At 50.8% G+C, this 23948-nt stretch overlaps 1 protein-coding gene across 1 annotated transcript; it reads left to right on the plus strand.

Annotated features, from left to right (window-relative positions):
• The first annotated feature begins 4489 nt into the window (after nt 1-4489).
• MAP1LC3A (microtubule associated protein 1 light chain 3 alpha) lies at nt 4490-20837 on the plus strand. The gene is made up of 4 exons (XM_066330459.1): nt 4490-4612; nt 14307-14362; nt 18997-19103; nt 19632-20837. Exons 1-4 carry the CDS (start codon nt 4573-4575, stop codon nt 19792-19794), a joined length of 366 nt encoding a protein of 121 aa, XP_066186556.1. The 5' UTR covers nt 4490-4572; the 3' UTR covers nt 19795-20837.
• The last annotated feature ends 3111 nt before the right edge of the window (nt 20838-23948 follow it).

Here is a 23948-nt window from a genome sequence, read left to right on the forward strand (position 1 = left end):
TTCTTTCTGTTCCAAACAGAATTTTCATGATTAGGAAAGGCCATTGAGGCCGCCCATGGGAGAGCTCACACTGTCACAGTTCAGTAGCCAGTCTGATCTGCTATTTTCTTGTAGTATTTTTTATTGATGCCAATAAGGACAAAAAAAGCCCGCATGGTTACTCCAGAATGCTCAAAGGGTTGTTTTGGTGGACTTTTTTCCTCAGAAATTAAAAACAGGGCTGGGGGTTGCTCTGGAAAGTGCAGCTGTGGAGATTTAGGTAAAAATGTTGGTGCCAACTTTGCACTTGCGGCTTTCAGAGTCCAGCAAAGGATGGGTGTGTGGGACTCAAATAGCCAAGGTAACCTGCATGAGCAGGGTTTTCTCTGTGCATTTGCAGACCTGGACATTAATTTTCAGACTGTGTCTAATCTTGGTGGTGGCCATGACCCTGAAGGTCAGAAATGCCTGTTGGGGTCTGTAGCCCTGTAGCATTCGTGCTTTGGGTGTGCCAGCTGCCCCTGTGACCCACTGTTGGTTGTTGCTGTTGATGAGCTGTTTCTCCCTTTATACTAGGTCTGGTTTAAGCCATTCCATCAAAACAAGGAATAGGGTCTGGAAAACTGCTTGGCTTTTGGAGCAGCTCCTAATACACAGCAGTTTACATAATGCCTGTGATCTGCAATAATTGCTTCCTCCCAAAAAAATAACCTCCAGCAAGCTGAAGTCTGGGTAATAACTGAACAGTGAGCCAAGGCAGAATAAAAATGTGACCTTAGTGATCTCTCCATGTTGTTTGTAACCCAGAGAAATATTTCCTTGGAGGTGGCGATCTGCTTATGGATTTTGGCTTTCCGAAGTAGATGGCAGTTCTGCTTCTCTGAACAGTGAAAAACCTGCAGTGTCCTGTATACTTTTGGACACTTCCTTAAGGACAGCTGTCCTACCAGTAGCTTTGTGTCTCAGGAGCTTGGGACAGAGTGTGTTGAGTGTTGATTTTACTTAAAACAAGCTGTAATAACCTATTGCAAAACAAATGGCCCTTTTCTGTTGTGTTGAGATCATAAACTTGCAGTGAAATGACTGAGCTCCTGCTGTGTGCTGGTTGGTTGGACGTTTTGGGGTTGGTTTGGGGTTTTTTTCTCAGGGATTGAGAGCAACCTGGCATGAAATATACTTGGGAATCCGAATGAAAGACTCTTAAACTGAGTTTGGAGTCAAGGAGCTTGTCAGATTCATCTGGGCCTTGCTTAGGCCATGTAATGTCTCCTTTACACCAGCATCCCCAGTTAATTCAGATATATTTTTTTAAAACTGGCTCGAAGTGAAGAAAGCTGAAGAACAACAACTTCCATTTAATTACTGTGGAACAAAGTAACTAAACTAAATAGTAACTAAACTAATAAACTGAACTAAGGTTTTTTGGATCAAGACCATTAGAGGGTCACAGAGCTGGCAGCAATTTCCATGTTTGAAAGTTAGGGGAGGATTTCACTTTCCTGCGTTACCATAAACAAGGTTAAAAAAAAAAAAAAAAGGTGGATGGAGCTCAGTTTCTGATCCTGTGCTTCATGAGTCTGGGCCTGGTTATTTGTATGGTAAAACTACTGCCAAACTGAGGAAGAGTAGAAAAATGAGCATTATGGTTCCAGTCCTTTTTCATAGCCAGGATCACAGGGGGCATGAACAGCCTGTGTCACCTGCACCACCTGCACCTGCTCTGTGCTGGGACTGGAGACTGGCTTGGTATGCTCTCTTGGAAAAGTCAGTTTTGGTGGGGCCCTGTCAAAGGCTGAAGAACCATCTGCTGCTGGGAAAACAAACCCTGATGGATTAACAAGGTAATGAAAGGGAGTTTGGGACATGGCTCTGGGCTGGAAAGAGCAGCACTTGGGGCCCAAGGATATGTCTCTTGTGCTGCCTCTGTTCTGAGACAAGGCTCTGACAGAGGGGTGGAGGTAAGCTGTAAAAGCTGAGCTTGGACACACCTTCCGTGGATTTGTGTTGGCTCCAGAGCCCTCCCAAGTAACTTCTCCCCAGCCTAAGGTGGCTGATGACAGTGTCCTTCACATACAGCACAGAGGAACTGAAGCTGCCCCATCCCTCGGTGTGTCCATGGCCAAGTTGGATGGGCTTGGAGCAACCCAGGATAGTGGGGGGTATCCCTGGTCATGACAGGGGTGGGACTGGATGAGATTTAAAGTCCCTTCCAACCCAAACCAGTGTGTGATATACATTTGATCTTCTCTTAGCTACTTCTCTAGAGGACAAAGGCTAAGGTCTCACGCCAAGAGAGGCTGGGCTGAAGTGAGCAGAGCTACAGCAGCTCCTGGGACTCACCAGCTGCAGGAGAAGCAGAAGCAGCTGGGGGTGCAGGGGCAGGAGCTCAGACACTGCCCTGGCCAGCAGGAGCCTGAGCATCAACACAGTCCTGTTGACAAAAATACACTTCCTTTACCAGCATTACAGGATTCCTTCAGGGAGATTTCCCTCACCACCGTGGTTTCACAAGATCCAGGAGTGCTCCTTATCAGTGATGCTACACTGTGGAATGCTGGCATGCGGGAAGCTCCTTGTCGATTCCAGGTCATGTTAGGACAGCTCACTGGTGCCTTAAACCTTTGACTGATCCGCGGGAGGGGGGTTGGACCTGAAATGCGCCTCCTTAAATAAGGAGTTTTGCCAGTGACATAAGACCAGGCAAGAGAGGCATTAATGTGTGCAGGATTGTTCAGGAAGCTGAGGGCTGAAGGAAGAAGTGTATAAATTAAATCAAACTTCTTTGATCCAGATCCTATTTCTGGAAGTACATTAACATGCTGAGAAGCTCCAGAGTTCCTATGAAATGGGGTTTTTTTCTCTCTCTCCAGGTGTTTGAATAATAGTCTGTGGAATTATGGCCCCAGTCCTGCAATGAGGTCTGCATGGATAAAACCAGGGGCCAAATCACTAAACTGGAAAGACTTCCACATTCCTCTCATCAAAAAGAGGTTCACACTTTATAGCAACAGTAATAAACCCCTTTGCTGAGGATGAGGTCTGTAAGGGTCATCACTTGCCATGTCTGATTCAACATTCTTGCTTTCCCTTCAGTATTGTCTGATTAACAGGACCTATGTCAGAGATTAATATCTCTGCTTGTATCTTAATGATGAAAATGAATCTGAAGAGTTTGTACTTCCTTACCAGTATGTGCTTGTTTAACTACTGCTTGGTCAAGGAAAATGCATTATATTGGCCACAAAAGTGTTTTCTTTCTTTGGTAAACTCAACAAGAAACCAGGAATTTCTTCAATTCTTGTTAAATGTATATTTGTTTTAATTGGTGACACAATAATTCGAGCAGTTCTTTCAAAACTGCATCTTTAATGTTTTTTGTTTTGTTTTGTTTTTTACCAAGGTTGTACTTAATCCCTTAACATTTTGTGTTTGCTCCTGTTTTGTGCCAATTCACTGTAACAATGAGACATTGCTCCAGCATGATACAGCTCCTGTTGTGGCGTGCTGTGAGGAGGGATATTAGACCTGGTGAAACAGTGACGCTCTGTTTGCAGTTGGTTTTGATTCATTTACCAGCTCCAGAAATAGCTGCCCTATTTGTAGTCGTACTGCGGGCTTTAATATATTCAGCATAGCCATGGCTCTGAATGCAGCAGGGAAAACAACGGGCTCGAGAGCAGGGAGATCATTGGGGTAGATGTGGGAATTGCAAATGTGTGAGTACCTGTGTCAGAGTAGTTTGTCTAGGTTTTTGGCTGGAGAATGTGGTCTGAGCTGTTGTGGCTTCATCCCCACACATTCTTCTCCTCCACCCTTCTCACAACAGCCACGTTTGCTGCCCAAAGCTGGCAGTGACACTTGGAAGATGTTTGAGCCGAGACGTCCAGAAGATGCCACTGCAGGCTGGACTCACGGACACCTCTGTCCTTTGAGCCCCTCTGGAAATCCCAGTCCAGATGTACTTCTGCTGCCTTAAACAAGGCCCTCAGGTGCTCTGCTCCATCAGGACTGGAAAAAATGCTCATTTTGGGGTCATCTCTGAATAAACCATTACGTCCCATCGGAAATGGGGATGCTCTGCCATGGTGCTCCTACCGCACTGCTGTCCCCATGTCACCAGCTGCTCTCTCTCATGTTGGGGCTTATAAAAAAGAGAGAGGCAGATAGTAATAAAGCAAGAGGGAATCGTTTTAGACTAAGAGAGGTTAGACTTCGATCGGATATTGGGAAGGAGTTCCCTACGAGGGCGGCAAGGCTTGGGTGCCCAAAGAAGCTGCGGCTGACCCGTTCTCGGAAGCGTCCAAGGCCAGACTGGAGAGGGCTGGGAGCACTCTGGGACGGCGGAAAGTGTCCCTGCCCGCGGCAGGGGGTGCAGGGGCTGGGCTGTACGGCCCCCTCCAGCCCGAGCCCGTGTGCGCTGTTCCCGGCGCCGGCTCCCGGCGGGGGCGAGCGCCGGGCGCGCGGAGTAGGCGGGGCCCCGGGCGGGACAAGCCCCGCCCCCGCCGGGCGGGGCCGCTGACGTCACCGCCGCTCCGCCGCAGCCGCAGCGCAGACGGAGCCGCCCGGTGCCGGTGCGTGCCCGGTGCCGCCGCCATGCCCTCGGACCGGCCCTTCAAGCAGCGCCGCACCTTCGGTGAGCCGGGCCCGGCCGGGAGCTGCCGCGCGGGAGGGAGGGAGGGACGCGAGGATGCGCCCCGCGCCGCCCCCGCCGCGCTGCCCTGAGGGGCGGCCCCGCCCGGGCCGGGAGCAGCGGGGCCCGGGCCGGGGGCGGCGGTGCCGCAGCCGCCGCGGGCGATGTCATCCCGGCCGGCCCCGCGCCGGGGGGGCCGCACCGCGCCCGGCGACGGCCCCGGGCCGTGCCCGCTGTGCCGCCGCTTCTCCGGGGCGCCGGGCTCGCCGGGGCGCGGCGGCGGCCGCAAGGGGCCGTGGGATGCCCGGGACGAGGGTGGTGGCCGGGTGTCCCTTCTGACTGTCAGAGCGCAAAGGCCTCCCCAAAAATCGCCTTCCGCGCTCCTCATCTCGTCAGCGTTAGGGCGGTTGTTGTTCCAGGATGCCGCACGCCCGCGGTGATGGTTGTGGAGACCCAGAGGGGTCAGTGCTCGCATCCTCCCCGCCTCTTTGGCAAAGGTGCGTGGTGGGGAGGCTCAAAAGATGAGGAGGTGATTGTAGAAAGTCCCAGATTTGATCTCCAGACCCGATAGTGGAATCCGCGGAAACATCAGCTGCTGTTTTTCTTGCCCTTTTCCAGCTGGCGCAGGGAGAGGTGTGTGTTTCTGGCAGGTTAAATTCCTTTGGAAGGGGTATCAGTCGAGTTTTCCTGTCTGTATAATGCTGAAATCTGGGGGTTTGGGCCATAAAAAACCTCATCTTGTGCCAGAGACTTTCCAAACACAAGTGAAGGTGTTTCCTACATGAGGTTTAAAATTGGAGCTTTTTTGCCTGCTGAAAACTGCTGATCCAGCCCCTTGCTGCTCTCTTGGAAACTGTAAATATTTGGTATTTTATTAGCACAATCCTCCTGGCCTTGAATGCTTACCCAGCCCTCCCCTGCCACAGGGCCGAGCCAAGGGAACACGCACAAACAAGAACCGGCCGAAGCCTGGGAGCTTGGGATACTTGCTGGGACTCTGCTCCGTTCTCCTAAGCTATGTACTAAAACCAGTAAAGTCCTAAATCAGCCCCTTAGTAACTACCTACTGTTAAACTGGTGAGAATCAGCTTAATACGGTCAAGAGGAGACTGGTTCGCCTTTGTGGATTGCTCAGACTTTGTGTGAGCCAGAAGGAAAACAAAATCCGAGGCTCAGAGTAGTTGAAAGAAAGCAGGATTAAAATAGCCCAGGAGGGACAGAGGGGGTGAGGGAGTTTGGTGCCGGCAACTGCAAGTGCTCCTTGTTTCCCTGTACTTTTCTCTGCCCTTTTGCTCTCTCAGCTGACTGGGCTGTAGAGCTCAGCCAGGAGGAGGAGGAGGAGGCCTGGCAGCCCCCGCAGTTGCTTTGGTTCAGGGCTGGAATTATTCTGTTGGAGAAAGTAAATACAGCTTGTTTCTGTCTTTGAATCATTACACAACAGGAGCAGGAAGCGATTGTTTACAATGCAGTTGGAGAGGGCTGGTGGAAAACATCTCCAGTGATTCTGTACCCTCAGAATGGCTTAATTTTTGAGGCTTCAAAACTTCACAGAAATGGAATGGTTCCAAAAAGCAGCAAAAAGGCAGAGTCAGGGCTATGGCTGTTTACAAATGGCACCCAGGCTCCAGTTTCATGGCAAGTGGCAGCTTTAGGTCTTGGTCTGCTGGCTCTTCAGTGGACATTCTCCCTTCCTCAATGCTTGTGTTCCCCCTTCTTGTGTTTTTTGGACATTTTCTGTGAATTTCTTCTGTTTGTTCATCTGCTTGGCCTTGGGTCTCTCCTGAGTAAAATTTCCCGATTTCTCTTCATCGTTGCTGAGGACTTGAGAAGGGGACTGGTTGGGAAACACCAGGGGTTTGATCCCGGGTGTGTGGAGGGCACAGAGCAGTGACTCCTCCCGTGCCCTGAGGGGCTGTCCCTGGTGGGCAGGTGAGCTCTGTGAGGTCCTTGCCAGCAGAACGTCCTTGCTGTGGTGCAGGGGGTAAAATGTGGCAGCACCTCTGTATCCATATGCTGAACCCAGGGGCGTGTTCAGTTCTGTTGCAGGAGTCCAAAACAAAGCTGTGGTCTGTGTCAGAGGAACAGGCTGTCCTGGCAGTAGTGAGAGCGTGCAACAGCCTGACGACACCGTTACACTTCCCGAAAGGAACATGAGTCCTTGGGAGCATTGTCCTGCTGCTGCTGAAGTGGGGGTTTGCATTGGGCTGGCAGCAGCTGCCAGCTGTGTTTTCAGTGCAGCACAAAACCAGCGTGGTGATGGACACAGGCCTGGATCCCAGCCAGATGACCCACGGTACCTCAGTCCTGTGCCCCCATGTCCAGCCAAAACGGAGGCAGGAACACACCTATGTGTGTCCAGTGGTCAGCTGGAGCCCCTGGCATAGTGACAGACACAGAGGTTTGACCTCAGCCTCTGTGGACAGAGTGTTCCCATCCCAGGTTCCGTCCTCTGGGAGATCTGCCTTTGGTTGTGGGAAGCCACTCCTCTTCAGAGGAAAGGCAGTGGTGGGTGTGGAGTGAAACCCCTGTTGGTTCTGGGGAGCAGTCTCCCTGGGGACTCATCCAGTGTGAGCCAGCCATGCCTGTACCCATTGGGAGACCAGCAGCGGCTGAATTGTCTGCTTCACACACCATCCTGTGCTTATCACAACAGTTCTTCTTGTTGGTGGCTTGGAAAAACATCTGGATATTGATATGGGGTTGGTCCTTGAGTCCTCACTGATCCTTGGCCGGTCCTCAGGGTGCCTGTGCTCTGGCAGTGCTTTGAGAGATGGTATTCCTTGAGAGGAGGATGTTGCTCCAAGCTGCTGCTTAGCTGCCTGTGTCTTGGATTAATTACCGAGGACATTCTGTGACTTGACTGGATGTGAGGGTAATAATCAGTGTTGAAGAACTGAACAGGCGTCCAGAACAAATGCCAGCCTGACATGGAGACCACAAATTTTGATTTTTTTTATGATTATTCTTTTATATAACACAAAGTCTTGACTGGCAGCCAGGAATAATAAAACCTGTGTGTTTTGTTCATTACTTAATTTTTTTTCATTATAAAAACCTCAGATCTTCCTTTGAGCCAGAAGGGTGGAGACTGGTGAATCCAGGGGCTGTCAGGGTGTAGGCCCTTGCCACCTCTGTCATCGAGTAGCCACGAGCCATGGATAAGTCATGTCCCTTGGCTTTGGTGTTCCTTCTGTGGTCAGTCCCAGCAGGGATCACAGCCAGTAGAGTCACTGCGGGAGGTCTCACAGTGTGTCACCTGCACTATCAGCTCTGTCATGCTGTTGTTTGCTGCCTGTTGTCCTCAGAATGCGGTTTAAGGCTGTGAGAGAAAATGCAGGAATGAATTCAAGACTCTGGTTTCTGGCGCATGTCCCCAAAGCATCTGTGCATGTCCAGGCCTGTTTGTGCACTAATAGCAGTGGCCTGTGCTGGGCAAAGGCTCTTGGTACATGCAGGTGCATGGTGGGCTGCACCAAATAACAGTCCTGCCAGCAGTGCCAGGTCTGTCTTTGAGCAATTTCAAGTGTCCTGAGTAGTTCTGAGAAATCTGAGTGTGTTCCTGCTGTCTGGGAGGCTTATGGATGGGAAGGTTTTCCAGGTGGAAGGTCACACAGCAGGCAGAGGAAAACCCTGGCACAGCAGCTCCCCAAGGGCTTGTACAGAGGGAACTTGATGTTCCTTTACCGAGGATAGTGAAACTGTGATTAAATGTTGAGCAAAAAACCAGTTCTTTGTCTGAAACTGTCATGTAAATACTCTGTTTGTCTTCATGACATGACACAGGGGGTGCTGCCCATTTGCCCCTCGTGCTCATGGGGTGCAGTGAATTTTAAGCTGTTTAGATGATGGAGGTCCAGTTCTCATCCTGCATGGCTCATGGCAAGGGTGGATCACAGAATCCCAGAATGGTTTTGTTTGGAAGGGGCCTTAAAGGCCGTCTCACTCCATGCCTTCCACTACCCCAGGTTGCTCCATGCCCAGTCTAACTTGGTCTTGGACACTTCCAGGGATCCAGGGGCAGCCACAGCTTCTCTGGGCAGCCTGAGGCCAAGGCCTCACCACCCTCACAGGAAAGAATTCCTTCCCTGTATCCCACCTAACCCTGCCCTCTGTCAGTTTAATGCCATTCCCCCTTGTCCTGTCGCTCCAGTGGTACTGTACAACCAAAGGAGAAGTGTCTTGACATCTATTTAGAGTTCACAGTTGTGCTGTGGCTCTGCTTGATCATGAGCTGAGCCCTTATCATGATTTGCCAGATGCAAATGCTCATTCCTGGAGCCAGGCTCAAGATCATACTCCTGTTACATTTTTAAACTGCTAAGAAAAATGTTGTTTCCTCTTCGTGTTTTAAAATCCATTTTTAAGCTCTATTCTGGAGCCAGGAAGATTGGGAACTTTTGCAAATGAGTAAAGCTGCTGAGATCCTTCTGCAGTCACAGGACTCCAAGAACCTGGCATTCAGAAATCGTCCTAGACACTGCACATCTGGTATTGCAACTATAGTGATGGGATGGAGAGTCATGAAGACAGAGCATTCACTGTTCCATGTTCGTGTTGGTAATACTTTTCAGGGACAGTGGAGCTTCAGGCTCCACCTACTTCATGATGCAGAGACATGCTTTCTATTTGTTCAAAGCTTTTAGGTTCAGAGCAATGTAGGTTTGGTCCTGAGTCGTTTGTTCTGGCCAGAGCACCCAACTTTGCAGACAGACAAATAAAATAAATCTGACGATCAGAAGCACTGTCAGGTGTCTGCAGTGGTGCTGTCCTATGTAGCCTGGGAAAAGTGCCCTTTGGAGTGCTGAGGACACGTGCCCTGGGCACAGCCTCCTTCCATTCTGGATGTGGGAGTCTCCTCTTGCTCCTCCTGCAGCACCACTGGCCTGAGAAGGAGCACTGGGAAAGGACAGGTCAGGTCAGGTGCTGGGTGAGCTGTGACAGATTCATGGGGGTGTTTCCTGGTGATTAGAGATGTCTGGCCTTAGGGTGGTGTGATATTACAGAAATAGTCATTGATGTTCATCTGGAATGACCTGCATAACTGGCCTGTGTCTCCAGCACTTGCCAGCCCATTCCACACATATCCTGATTTCAAACCATCCAATTCCTCCTCTCCTGGAAGAAAATCTCTTGGAGAGAAGTCCATGCTCTAGCAGCACTCTGCCCTGGGACTGACCACAGCAGCTTCTTGAAGAAACATGTTCGTTTTTGCATCTGCTTCGAATCTTAGGCAGATCCCTCTCTGGGCTGGCTGGCAGGGGGCTTTGTGGATGGCAGGGAGAAGCCACAGGGCCAGCAGCCTGCTGGAGATGCCAGGGATGTCTGTACACTCCAGAGCTGTGGGACACAGGAACAGGCAGTAGCTCATGGCTGTATTTCTGGTCTCTGCTTTGCTGCCAGCACAGAGCCCTTGCTCAGCTCAGGAGCTGTTTATCTGGTAGCATGCTGATGACGTTTCCAGGTGGCATTTTTTCTTGCTGGTGTTTTCCTAACGGCATTCCTGCTGGTCATAGGCAGCAGGGCCTCTCCCTATCATCCATCTGCTGCTCTGGGGCAGCACCAGTGTCTGAGCAGTACTTGTCTAGAATCTCCTGAAAATGGTGCCCCTTATGCAACGGCACTGTTGGAGGACTTGCCATGTGTTTTCCTTCTGTCCCACCATCTGTATCTTTTGTCTGCTGAGGCTCTTTTGCATCCAGGACTGTCCTTTCATCCCGTGTCTGCACAGCACCCAGCGCAGCAGGGACCTGGCTCCTGTGGCCAGGGTTCCTGGGCACTGCTGATAAAAAAGGTTAATGTTTGCAAAGTGTGGCTTAAAATTTTCCACTGTTCTCCTCAACTGCCATAATGATCTCATCTTGCATTGCCGTGGGATACACTGTGTGCTTGCATCTTTTGGAGCACAGCTCGGGAAGGACCTCAGTCAAGAAAACAGCCAAGATTCTGGTGTTTTGGGCAATTTGCAGGCTTTGCTGTTGGTACTTAACAGCTGAAAGAGCAGTTGGAGGAGAAATAGGCAATTTCCTGGTATATGTGATGCTACAAAAATACTCCTATCTTTCAGTTGGCCCTAGCAGAGAAGTTTCCCTGGGAATAACCAATATAATTGTGTGGTTTTTATCTTGCTGCCATCTTGAGGTCTGACATTCTGGCACTGGGGAGAAATCTGACTTCCCTCATGGCAGAGATGTAGTTCCCACAGCTGGAGCAGGGATGGGGTTCTTCCCTCTCGTGCAGGTCATCACTCTTTGCTCAGCTCCTTGGAACAGCAGGAGGATGGAGCCCCTCTTGCCCCTCTAGCCCCAGTTGCTGCAGGGAAGGGGAAACTCTCTACTTCAGCACAGTTTGGGAGAGCTGCAGGAGAAGAACAAAGCTCAAAAGATCAGGCCTGTTGTGTATGAAGTGTGAGTGTGCAAACTTTGCTGGGGTGGGGGGATCCTGCCTGTCCTCAGCACCGTGGGGGCTCGTGTGCTGGGCTGGCACCTCCAGCCAGGTTTCTCTGAAGTGCCCTTTAACCGTTCTCTCTGTATTCCTGTGACTTAGACTGTACAGACACTAAATTAAGGCTGGTATTTATAGCTGTTCCTGCTGTGTGATGTTGATGCCTTCATGAGTCACAGGCTCAGCCTCTCACTCCCACCCCAGGCTGAGGAGGGTGTGGGTGACCATCACTATCTCTTGGTGGAGATCTCTTGTGTCTGAACTCCTGTGTGCACAGAAATTATCCAGGGATTGATGCAGATTTTCCCGATTGCTAAGGCTGCTTCCTTGGCTCTCCAAGTCTAGGGTGGGACAGAGTGTGCTCTTCAGCAGTGCTCCAGGTGTCCTGGAAACTTCTGTCCATATATTCAGGAACTAAGCACCTTAGGGGACATTGCTCCCAACTGCCTTCCCAAAAGAAGTGTCTGAAGTGAGCAATTCCAGGCCAGAGGAAGAAGTGCAGTGCTTGAGGTGTTTGTAGTTTCAATCAATGGACCTGCTGGAGAGATCCAGCAGCCCTCGGAGTAACCTGCTGCCATTCCACTGTGGTAGCCTGCAGATCAGCCTCCTGAGGTCAGGAAAGCTGTGAGTGCCCTGGGTCCTGCTGGCCAGGGGGAGCAGGTCCTGGGCATGTGGCAGGTTTTAAAGGGTGGGACAGGGGAGCTTCCACTATCCAGCAGACTTGAGGGTAGCTGAGAGCTTTGTCACTGGTGTCTCGTGCCCTTGATTCCTCCTGAGCACAGAGGCAGCAAGACCTGGAAGGAGCTTTCTGCAGCAGCCACCTCTGTCCAAGGCACCCCCTTGGCTCCCCTTGGGGGGCAAAGGACTGTGGTCCCAGGGCTGGGATCCTGAGGCACTGATGTTCAGCTGGAGTGATGATGGACCCTCTTCTTCTCGGTGTGGTGCCTTTTTCAGTGTAATGGGCAGGAGGCACCTCTGTTTCCACTGTGTAAATGAAGGTGGTGATGGCTTGTGTCATCTCCTTGTGCTGTAGCTGGTGATGATGCCTCCAGGGAGCAGAAAGGAGTGTCTGGCATGTGGCTGCCCTTTGGCACACACAGCTTGGGCTAGTTGGATGCTCCAAGATTATCTTCATATACTAGTCATAACATGCCTTCAGCAAATTTCTTCTTTGACCCTTCTCACAATTACCTGCATCGTTGGGGCTTCCTGTGCAAACAATCCTGTGACCTTGCAGGGCAGCATATGGTGTTAAGGAAGCTCATCCACATGGCCATCTGATAGTATGGACAGAGAAGCAGGCTAGAGTGGGCACTGAAGCCAGGATGACTGGGCAGAAGTGAGGACACAGCTCTCTGCAGGCTCTGTTAACACCCAGATGTCTCAGCTGGCTGCAGTCAGGCTGCTGGAATTTCCATGGTGATCAGTGTTGTCCAGTTGAGCTCTGGATCTCTGGATCTCCAGCCTTTTGGGTGCTCCATCCTGGACACAAGTGAACATGTGGGAATGGGGCTCTGTGGGAGGGGGCAGCTGCTTCTGCTCTGGCTGGGTGATGTGGGCTGGATGCTGCTGGCACTGTGTCCTTCAGCACTCCCAGGGAGATGTCTCTGTACCAGTGTCACGTGTGGTGCTGATGTCTGTGTGACTCCCTGGCTGATTGGTACCTTAGGGGAAAGTTGTCTGTATCACAAGGATAACTCTGGGTCCCTGGAGCACTGGATTGGATGAAAAGGAAACATGAGAAGCTGCATCTTCAGTTATAAAAGCCAAAACAAATATGCTGAATTTTTCATGAAATCCAAATAATCTTGCTCTGTGTTGCTCACCTATGGAGTCCTACAGAATAAAAGGTCTAACAATTCCTAGCAGAGTGATATTTTTCTCTCAGAGGAGGCAGAAATGGTGCTCAAAACTTTCTATGATCTGGTGATTTTTTAGTCTTGTGGCTTTTAAAGAAACTCCAGTTTCTTCCCAAAGTCATATCTAGCCACATTCAACATAGAAAGAGTAATGTTTTATTGAGTGCTCAGAGGAGAAATTCTCAGTGTTTCTGAGGATAAAGCACTCAAACACATGCATTTATCCTGCCCTCCATTATCCCAGTGGGCCATGAGAAACTGGAGCTGTGTCAGCTGATGAGGGGAGTGGGGCTGGAGCTGGTGCTCTGCAGGTGTGGCAAGATAGTCCCATGACAGATTCTGCAGTACCCAGATCTCTTTTCTAGGCAGTGCTTAATCACTGACCTTCACCCCCTGCACCCCTTTAGTTCCTGGGCATTTCAGATGGGCCACTGTAGGTTGTGGAGCACTTCCCAGAGTCGTGGCAGCTCCAGGAGGAGTGCATGTCTGTAGTGTCCCAGGGAGAGCTTGCACAGAGCCCTACCTGGCTCTGCTACTGCTTCTTCGTCTGCTTTCTGCTGCTTTGGGTTATGGAAAGTGGAGAGCCCTCTGGTAAAGCAGTGAGGGGTTTGGAACTTCTTTGTAAACTGGAAGAGTGCACAAGCTTTGTGTGCTGCCATTGTGTGTGTCAATAAACATAAACTCTGGAAGAAAATGCAATAGAAACAGAAAGCATGAGAACAACTGCAGGAAAAGTCTTTCTGTGTGTGGGTCATCTCCATGCTTAAGGTTTTCTTCCTGCATCCAGGCCTAGAAATACTTTCTGTCAGGCCAAGAGCTGTTGTAGCTACTCCAGAGATCTGTGCTAGGGAAGGAGTCCTGCTTGGCAAGGTGCAGCTCCTGTGGAACTGTGCCAGAGAGTGCTTGGAAGTGCACAACAGGCAGAAGGAAATGGCTAAAACCCAGCCCCAGCTGGAGAATTGTCTCCCTGGGGGAAGCATCCAGGAGACACAAAGAGCCTGAACTTGCAGAGCACAGCCCCCGAAGTTGTGCTGCTGCCCTGCACCCATTGCCAGGAGCTGCATTTGCTTGGGGTGGATTTAAGTTAGTTTTGTCATCTTTCTGGTCTCCTTTCACTCTCCTGATTTCCAGGTGTACTGCCCAGTTTTAGCAGGCAGAGTGGCATGTCCCAGCCTGGGGGGATGGTTGGGGCAGGAGGATGCCAGGAGGAGTTGGTCACTGAAGCTGACATCTGGCAAACCATGCTCAGAAAAGGCCTGGTGAGCACAATGTGCATTCCTTGGGAAATGTCCCTCTCTCTGGGTCAGGCTGTGGATTGCAGGGTGGGTACCTCAGTTCTGCCTGCCCTACCACACACAGGTGTTTCTAACTTCATTTCTTTACTTCTTTCTCTCCAGCGGATCGTTGTAAAGAAGTGCAGCAGATCCGAGAGCAGCATCCAAACAAAATCCCAGTAAGTGATTGTTCTCACTCTGCTGTGTCAGACTTTTTTCTCAGGACCTCTCTGTGCTCCTTGGGTGGCCTCCATGGAGCTTGCAAAACTTTGCTTCCTGAAATCAACACAGGATGTTGAGCCTCCAGTGTCTTGTATGTGCCAGCTACTCACTAGCAGATGTGTTCTCTGCAGTGCAAAGGACAGTCTGGCTCTAAAGCTCCGTGCTGCCCTGGAGGCAGGGGACTGACTTGATCTCAAATCTATTTCCAAGCTAGTGCACTAGGAGAAAACTCTGAAATGGCTTTTCTTTTAGCTGTAGTAGCTACCTGATCTTTCCTGGATAATGTGGTAAGCATTTCTCTCAGCCCAGAGAAAGATGTATGGGCTGATCTTAGCTGCATTGAAAGCAGAGTCTCTCTTAGGATCATTCTTACCTGTTTTGTGCTTTCCCAGTACCTGTAGTTGACAGGCACAGGGGAGACATCATGAACTCGTAGTTCTTCCTTCCCATGTCACACCTAATATGCTTAGTTGCTCTTTGGCTGTGAGTGTGCTTTTGGGTTCCTACTTGAGTATTTGCTGTTTTTCCTGAGAAGATGGAGAACTTAGAGGAACACCCCACTCCTGGAAGTGTTCAAGACCAGGTTGGATGGGGCTTGGAGCACCCTGGTCTAGTTGAAGGTGTCCCTGCTCACATTTAAGGTCCCTTCCAACCTAAACCATTCCATGATTCTATGAAATTATGTACTTGAGGCTTGCTTAACTTACTATTTGCAATATCACAGCATCTATGACCAAACAGACAGGATTCCTAGTTCAGCTCTCTCTCAGTGTTAGATTAACGTCAACCTTGTCTTAAAATTGTAGACTATCAGTATCTGGTCTTCAAGACTGAATATCTCAAACTGCTCTTGGCCCATTTTAGTCCACTCCTGCCTCACTTTTGTTTTGTTTTTAGCACAGTTTCTTCCAGCCAGAAGAATCCTCTCTCCTCCTCCCACCACCACTGTGGTGTTCACATCGTGTTCATGTGTTTCCAGCTCAGCAGAGCAGGGCCTGCCCCTCACAGCACCCTGGGTACCAGTACTTCAGCTTGTCAACACATTGATTCACCTCTGATTTTAACGTGGTTTTAATGGCATTAAACTGGTTCTGCATTTCTGCAGAGTTGCGGCAGAGCTAATTGCAGTGCATTCATGCTCTGGCAGTAAGGCCAGACTAGAAGTAAGTTGTACATAAAATGCACACATGTGCATGTATCAAGTGCCTGCACACAAATGTGTGTTGCTTGGGGAATGGACAGAAGGAGCCAGAGCTGTGCATCCACAGGCAGTTTTATGGCATTACTGAGACATGTAGGAGAGCTCCCGCAGCTGGAATGCTCTTTGTGTTGGGGTCAACATCACAATGTAAGTTTTGCTTGGAGGGGTAAAAAGAACCAGCAGGTGAGAAGGGTCATGAAGGCCTTGTGGGGTCCGGCCATGTTTGTGTCACTGGTTTCTCTAAAGACCTGGTCCCTATTAGACTCCAACACCAGTTTGGTGCTGTCTCTCTTCTCTCCCAAGGCAGAGCCCCTGCAGGTTTCCATGCTGGGCAGTGATCAGAACTGTGCAGGAGGAGTGTGGCACATCGGCTGCAGGAAGGTCTTGGTCATCTGTGAAAGACAGGAGCTGTGTTTTCCAAGTGATTGGCTTCCCTGGAGAGGCATTTGGAATTAGCAGAAGGGTTTGAGCCCACAGCCTGGGGGAGTTAGGGAGATTCAAGGTCACACCCTTACTGCTGACAGAAACCACAGCAAAGCTGTGCAGCACCTGCTGCCCTCCTGCATCTCCAGTTTCCAGCTGGAGTCCTTGGGCAAGTCCCTTTTGCTTTGAGGGGGGGCCAGGAGGATTTGCAGAGGGCATGGACTGGCTGTGTGCCCAGGGAAGAGCATGTCTCTCCTGTTTCCATGAGTGTACTTGCAGGGAAAGCTGAGGAAGGGACTGACGTGGAGTTCTTTCCTTGTGTTTCAAGGGAAGTCACATCCCAGGACGCCCCACTGGCACATGTAATAAGGACATAGGCAGGAGCCAGGTCCCCTGTCCACCTCGTGCCAGGGGCTCCTTTGCTGTCACTGCATTTCCCAGAGCTGCCTGCTCTGGCAGAAAGTGCTGACCACAGGCACATGCAGCTCTTGCTGAGAAGGTGAGATGGTTGTGCTGGGATACACTCAGATCTGTTGGGAAGAAATCTCCAGCTGCTCCTCACAGGGCAGTTCCTCCTCAGGCAATCAGAGAACTTCCAGCCTTTTCACTGGAACCCCCATGTTAGAGGACAGGGACCCTGTGCCCCCCCCACTGTCCCTGCCTGCTCTCAGCCCCAGGGATCTTTCTGGAGATGATTGAACCCTCAGAGAGACTGAAATTGCTGGGGAACAGCTTGTGCTGGTCAGCATTGGGAGCAAACCATTTCCCAAAGCCCTGCAATGCTAAATTCAGGCCAGCCTGGTAAGTCATGGGCTGCAGAGGGTGGTGAAGGCAGGGCTACCCCTCGTGCTGGTAGGGAGGGCTGAGGTGGTATTTGGGCTATGCAGAGAGGGCTCTGTAGGGTTCATCTGAACACTCACAGAGGAGCACGTGGAGGCAATGGCAGGGGGAGATCCCACATAATGCCCTGCCCTGGCACAGGGATGGATGGAAACCCAAATTACGGACTCAGAGGAAGGGACAACCTTCCCTGGGCTTCTGGGAGGGCTGTTCTGGGGAGCTGCAGATCCAGTATCCAGCAATGACAACTCTGGATGGATCAGTACCAGAGCACCTTTTTGACTGAGGGCTACTGTGTCTGTTGCCACTAAAGGACCTGTATCCTGCTCTGCTAGAGGGGGACAGGATGAAGCTGGTGCAGTCTGTGCTCGTGTGAGGTCTGTGTGTGTGTCTGTCAGTCTCTGTTCCTGGCCATTGATGTCGGGGAGGTGTTACATACACACATTTGAGCCTCTGTGGCTGCTGGGATTACGTTCCCAGCCTCACTCCTGGTTGGACCTTGCCTCTGTCGACCACCACATCTGGCCATATTCCTTACCAAACTCTCTTTACATCTCTCCAGACTGGCCCCAGAACAAAGGTTATGTTTATAAACACTGTCCAAGCCCCCTTTGCAGTGGGACCAGGACTTCAGGCTCTGCCCTGAGTGTTTCCTCTCCCCACCCATGCCTACTCGTGATTTCTGCAGAGATTGGTGGTGGGTTCCCTCTGCAAAAGCAGGTGTCCCACCCTGAGGAATCCCCTGGCCCAAGGCAGCAGCTTGGAAGAGGATACGGGGTGGGGGGGTGGCTGTGTACACTTGCCCTGTGGCCACAGGGATGTAACTTTAGCATTTGATCATGCTTTTCCCTCCAGAGCTAGATAAGAACGTTTTGTCCATTGGCCACCTGTTCTCATAGCTGGGTTACCCAAATAGCAGCTCGTGTTCTGGGAACAGACACTCTTGGAGCTGTTCTACATGACAGGCTCTGTGTCTGCTCAGGGCACAAGGCAGCTGCTGCTCCTAGAGCCAGGGCAGCCATTGCATGCCATTCTTGGATTAATCTAAAGGTTCTTCTTCTTGGGATGGAACTGGCTGGTAAAGAGAGACATCAGCCTCTGGCCTTGCTTTTATAAGAATTGAGGGATCATCCAGGTGTGCAGGGCCCTCTCTGACGGTAAAGGTGGGTGCACAAACAGCTGCTGTGCAGCTGCCCCTTCATGCAAACTGAAATGCTGAAGGGCCACTGTTGCCTGTGTGTTTCCCAGCAGCATCCTTGTATGTGGCTGTTATGAGTGCTCAGCCCCTCAAGACTACTCCTCTCTTCACAGCCAAAATACTCACCTGTCCTTGTGAGACTCAGTTAAATGTAGTAGGATGGTTCTGCTTATCTTGTCCTTCTGCTGCCCTCCTTGGAGGGATGTAGGGATGGTAAGCGCTTTTCCAAGCAAGATGTCTGGCAGAGGAGGACAGCCTGGGTTGTCCCTGTGGTGACACCATGCAGGAGTGCCTGAGAAGCTCAGTGCACAGCTGGGGTGGCCCTGGCTTTCTGATCCTTCTTGGAGTCCATGTGTCTGACTGTTAACATAAGGAGCGGAACTGGGAAATTCAAACACCCCCTTTCTGAAGGAATGCCTGAGTGGCTTCACTGGGACTTCTAAAAACTGCTTTCTTGGGAATATCCACAGCTGTTCCTGAGCAGGCAGAAGGATGCTGAATGGCAGTGGAAAGGAAAGGGGAAGGAAGCTGCACCAAGAGCTGTCTGTAGCTCAAGTAAGCAAAACCTGTGGGTTTGGTCAGTCTGAAAGTGATATTAAAATACTTCACTCCTCTGCATGCCAGAGGACAAGAATCTGTATCAGTCCAGTGGTGCCCTCTGTGTCTCAGCCAGCCAGAGCACTTGGTGCTTTAGTTCATTATTTTGGACACTCTTCACTGCCTGGCTCAAGCACAGGTGACTGATGAAGAGCCATCTGCATCCAGCCTGGTGGTCACTACTTATGTCCTTTTTCTGTTTGGTTTCCTGTGAGAGTGAAGCAAAGTGAGGCTTTACCTCAGCTTTTCTACCTGTGCTTTGTATTTGACCTTGGGACCAGCATGTGGGGCACTATGAACATGACTAATCCTACCCTTGAATTTCTCCCCAGGTCATCATTGAACGCTACAAAGGGGAGAAACAGCTGCCAGTGCTGGACAAGACCAAGTTCCTTGTCCCAGACCATGTCAACATGAGTGAATTGGTCAAAATAATCCGGTGAGTGGGATGGCCTCAGCTGGCATGTTGAGAGTCTGTCCTCACCCACAAGCCACTCACTGCAGAGTGGTGGGGTGAGGATGAGGCAGAGGCAGCTGCTGAGGGCAGGGTTGGGATGTGGCAGCTGCAGCCTTGGGTGTGGTACGGACTATTGTGGGTGGCCAGAGGAGGGCAGGTTTAGTACCTTGTGAAGGGCTGGGGTCTCTCCCTCAAGAGGACACTCATGAGCAATGAAGGGGTCCCATCCCCTCTTTTTATTCTTCAGCTCAGAGGGAAGAGGCTCTGCTTTGCCCTTGCAAGTAGCACTTGTGGAAGAGGGCTTTGCAGAATCCTGACTCAGGAGGCCTTGAAGCCTGAGCAGCTCAGCTGGACTCTTGGATACCATGTCCTGAGTGGTGGGAGAAGGTCCTAAGGAGGCCCTGATTGTGCTATTCCCAAGGGAACAGCATTGCTGGGGAGGTGGAACTGGCTGTCAGGGCACCCACCCCAGGTGGGCTAACCCTGTCTCTCCTGCCCTTGCCCCCACAGGCGCCGCTTGCAGCTGAATCCCACCCAGGCATTCTTCCTGCTGGTGAACCAGCACAGCATGGTCAGTGTATCCACTCCCATCTCAGAGATCTATGAGCAGGAGAAGGATGAGGATGGCTTCCTCTACATGGTCTATGCTTCCCAGGAGACCTTTGGCTTCTGAGGGCTGCTGAGAGGTGGCATGTGGAGACAGATGAACTGTGGCACAGAGGCCCCTTGGCCTCGGAAGACAACACAGCCAGAGGCTCACAAGAGGGGGGCTGTGCTGACCCCCTTCCTCTCTCTCCCTCCCTCCCCCTCTCTTCCCATCACCTTGTCACCAAAGAGGCTCGTGGCGTGTGTTGGACTCGCACAACCCTTCCCCTCTGTGTAGGTCAGTCCCGCTCCCCGCAGGTGCCCGCCCAGGTGTGTGACACCCCCACCCAGCCGTGCAGACCCCACGTGGGCCTGTCCCCGTGTCCCCACGCTGCTCTCGCTGTGCTGTGTGTGCTGTGCTGCTGCCAGACCTGCCAGGCCACCATCACCCCAGCACAGGGAGAGCCACCTCTTCCCCAGGCACTCATAAAGGGCAGGAGGTCTGCAGAAGCAGCTAACAGATGTTACCATTGCTCCCAAGTTTTAATTGATTTTAATTACACCCATATCAGATTCTTGGTGCTACTGAGTAGATGTAGGCATCTCTATAGGACTGTGGATAATGTATATCCTTTAGATTTATTTTATTGGTTTATTTGTTTGGGTATGTTTCTTTGGGTTTTTTCTAGAGATAGATTGAAATGGGGAGAGGGGGAAACTTTCCTGTATTCTGTTGGTAAATAAATCAGGCTTCATTGCACTTTAAAGCATAGTAGATATCAGAGTGGAATTTTCTTTTAATTTATACAGGTTTGCCATCTTTAGTGCTGTTCCTCTGTTGACAGTTGTACCTAGATTACCTTGTTTCTTTTTTTTTTCTAATAAAATTGATTTCCCTTCTCTCTGACTCCCCATTGCATGCAATTTTTCAGTCTCAGTGTGTCAAGGAGTTCATTGAAGGAATGTACTGATTTATATTTGCCGTGTTCCTGTCCCTGTTTCTCATGTATTATACCAAAAAAATGTATATGATAAAATCCCTCCCAGTTTAATCTATACAAAGGTATATATATATATATATATAAATATATATATAAAATAAACATAAATTCAAGTTCTGTCTTGTAGGAATGTTCTGTTCGCATCTCATTTGTCCATGTTAATGTCTCTGTTATATCAAGTGTGATATATGTTCCCCATATATGTTCACTGGTGTGTGTGTACCTGCCCAGGCTTCTGAGCTGGTTAATCCAAGCTGTGGAAAAGCAGCTGGTTGGGACTGAGGGGCTTGGGACAAAGGAAGAAGATTGGTTTAGAGAACAGAGCACTGGATAGTGACACAGGAAACATGGTTGTCCATGCCGTTCCTGGGCAGAGTCTCCTTGTCCTTTGACTAAGCTTCCTCATCTGGGAACAAAAACTTGAGGTGGAAGCATTTGTAAAGTTTGTTTTTAAGGAAAGCTTTGAGCAGTGGCTCATCCTGAGCCCTCCATCAGACTTGCTGTCCAACCACAGGCAAGGGCTGATGGTCATTTGGCCCCTGATGGTCAGTGTCTCCCTGCTTCTTGGCTCATTCTACTTCTGCACTGCCCAGCAGAGGGCTTTAGGCACTGAAAAAGCTTAGGGCTTGCCTGATTTGCAGCTGACTGTCTTGGTTTTGTCCTACGCCTGCAGGGAATCCTCTGTCCAGGAAAGGAGCTGGCGTGAGGGACAGATCCAACAGAATGCTGCAGGAAGATGTTGGAAGCCAGCTGGAGCACAGCTCCCAGCAGAGTGTAGGTGAGAATAGCTGTCCTGCTGGTCCCGGCAGCTGGAGCAGCTGTGGATGTTGACCCTAGCACCAGCCTCACGCTATTTAAACTCCGGTCCCTGAGGGAGAGTCCTCTCCCATCCACCTCCCTGTGGTGCTGCAGGTGATGGGGCTGTGTGCCAGTGGCCCCAGGTCAGCCCATGGGAGGTGCTAAAGGAGTAGCAGATGTGCTCCAGGAGCTCCTCTCTGCCCTGTGCTGGGACCCCAGGGCTGGAGACAGCTCTGCAGATGGAGTCTCCCCTGAGTGCAGGAGAGGGGCAGAATCCCCCCGGCTCCTGCTGCCCATGCTGTCCAGGACACAGAGGGGATTCTGAGTGCCAGCACACATGGCCAGCTCATGTCTACCTTCACAGCTGCTGAATTTTCTACAGAATCACTTGTCTCCCCAGTGACCCAAAGGCCATCCTTTAGTCACCATACAAGGGGGAAAGGGAGCTATGGAGAAAACTGAGGATATCCAAAACTAAATCACAATAACATAACTATACATCAGTAAAACTTCTCTTAACTTACACATAATATTCATCCCTTAATTGTGAGAGCCAACCATCACATTACCCAACTATAATACTCTTGTCCCATTGCTGGGCAGTGCCAAGCAGGGCCTGGCTCCTGCCTCTTGGCACCCTGTCTTTAGCTATTCACCCAGCACTGTGACAGCGAATGCTCATGCAGAGCTTCTGCGGCAGCTTGGTCTGAGGAGAAAGGGTCCTACAGAAAGGATCACAAGACATCATTATCCTTCACATGAGGTAAAACCTAAGCTGCCTCCAATGGGACGTGTCCCTCCACTTGCCCGACAGCAAAGCTTGCTGTACAAGACAAAAATGCTGGCTACTCCTTGCCTCCCTAGCTCAGATTCCCTGTAAAATTGGCTGAGGCTGTAGAAGGGAAGAGGATGAGACAGTTTACAGCAGGGAAAATGCATAGATAGGGTTTGGCATGGTTTGGAGGAAGCACAAGCAAGGCCTTAGGAGTAAAGTCTTTATTGATGGAACAAGGGTGTGAGGTCTGCCTTCCAGAGGGTCTTCAGCTCTCCTGCCACACACCTCACTCGCCTCAGATGAGCTTTGGGTGCACTGATCTACGCCGTGCTCCAGCCTGGGCAGGGGGCTTTGGATCCTCTGGAAGGATGGGCTCTTGGGAAAACTCTGGGTCCACGGAGGGGAGAGTGTTCTCATCAGCAAAGCTCTCCTCTCCGCCTTGGGATGTGGTTAGATTTGGGACAGGTCATTGAAAATTCTCTTCAGGGGGCAGTACAGGCAGACACTTACAAATCTGCCCTAATACAGACTGAACAATCTTCTTCTGCTGTGGTCCTTGTATCTGAATGTTGCCTGAGGTTGCTGGATTGCGTTCTCCCACCAAGCTCTCCTTCACCATTGCAGGATCCTCAAGCTCCATGGCTTTGGCATAGCCAGTCTCTTCTCCTTGGAGCTGTGGTCCTAAGGGAGGCAACTTTAGTCTCATGCTTGCTTCCTGGCTTTGCTCTTTGGATGCTCCAGGGAATCCTGGCTGCATCTGTCTGTTGGAGAACTTACTCTTGGGAAGCTCCAGGATTTCACTGCACTTGCAGCTGGAGTCTCCTTCAAACTGAGAAGCTATCATGGATTTCAAGAGGCAGTGAACATTCTTAACAACTTGGATGGTGAGATTGTCAAGGGCAGCCTGTATACGAGCCGTGTCTGAGAAGGTTGTTTCGGCTTCCTTGGATGTGTCTGCTTGGGTGACTCCTCCATCAACAGGCTTCTCCTTCTGCCTGGCTGCCCTCCCTGGCTCAGAAGCTTTGGACTCCAGATGGTCCCCTAAGCTCTCCAACACCATGGCTAGAAGCTCTTTGGCCACCATTTCCATTTCTTGACGGTGGTCTAGAGGTGTCTCTGCAGGCTCTGTTCTCATGCAGCTGCTGAAAATGCTTCCTCTGATTCCCTGGGCAGCGTTCCTTAAAAAGACGACACGCTGGTCTCGAGGAACCTTCAGCCTTGCAAACACTTTGTACACAATGGCCTCAACCAGCTCTTGGAGTTTCTCAGCTTCTGCTGCAGTATTGTCCAGCTGGCTGTAGGAGTCAGTGGCAGTGCTGGCATCTTCCTGACCCAGCTCAGCTCTGGGGTAGATTTGGCCCCTGTCCAAAGCTATTTTCCCTCTTCTCAATTTCCCTGACATCAGGGGGGTCTCTTTGCTTCTCTGTGGATGTGGAAAAGAAGGTTTCTGAGGCTGCAGCCACCGCTCTGCCTGGCAGGAAGTGTCAGTGGTTCCTGGCAGTTTGGGACTATCTTTTAATTTGGCCAGAGGTGGCAGGAGCCCTTCCTGAGAGGTGACACCAGCTTGTGGCTCATGTTGCTCAGCTCCTCCATGCTGAGGCTTCCTGCAGGCCCAGGCCAGCACTCTGCTTCAGCCAGGCCATGAGGGCAGGAGAGAAGGGCTTCCCT

The sequence above is a fragment of the Sylvia atricapilla genome, chromosome 16 (assembly GCF_009819655.1).
Source record: "Sylvia atricapilla isolate bSylAtr1 chromosome 16, bSylAtr1.pri, whole genome shotgun sequence".
Classification (NCBI taxonomy): Eukaryota; Metazoa; Chordata; class Aves; order Passeriformes; family Sylviidae; genus Sylvia; species Sylvia atricapilla.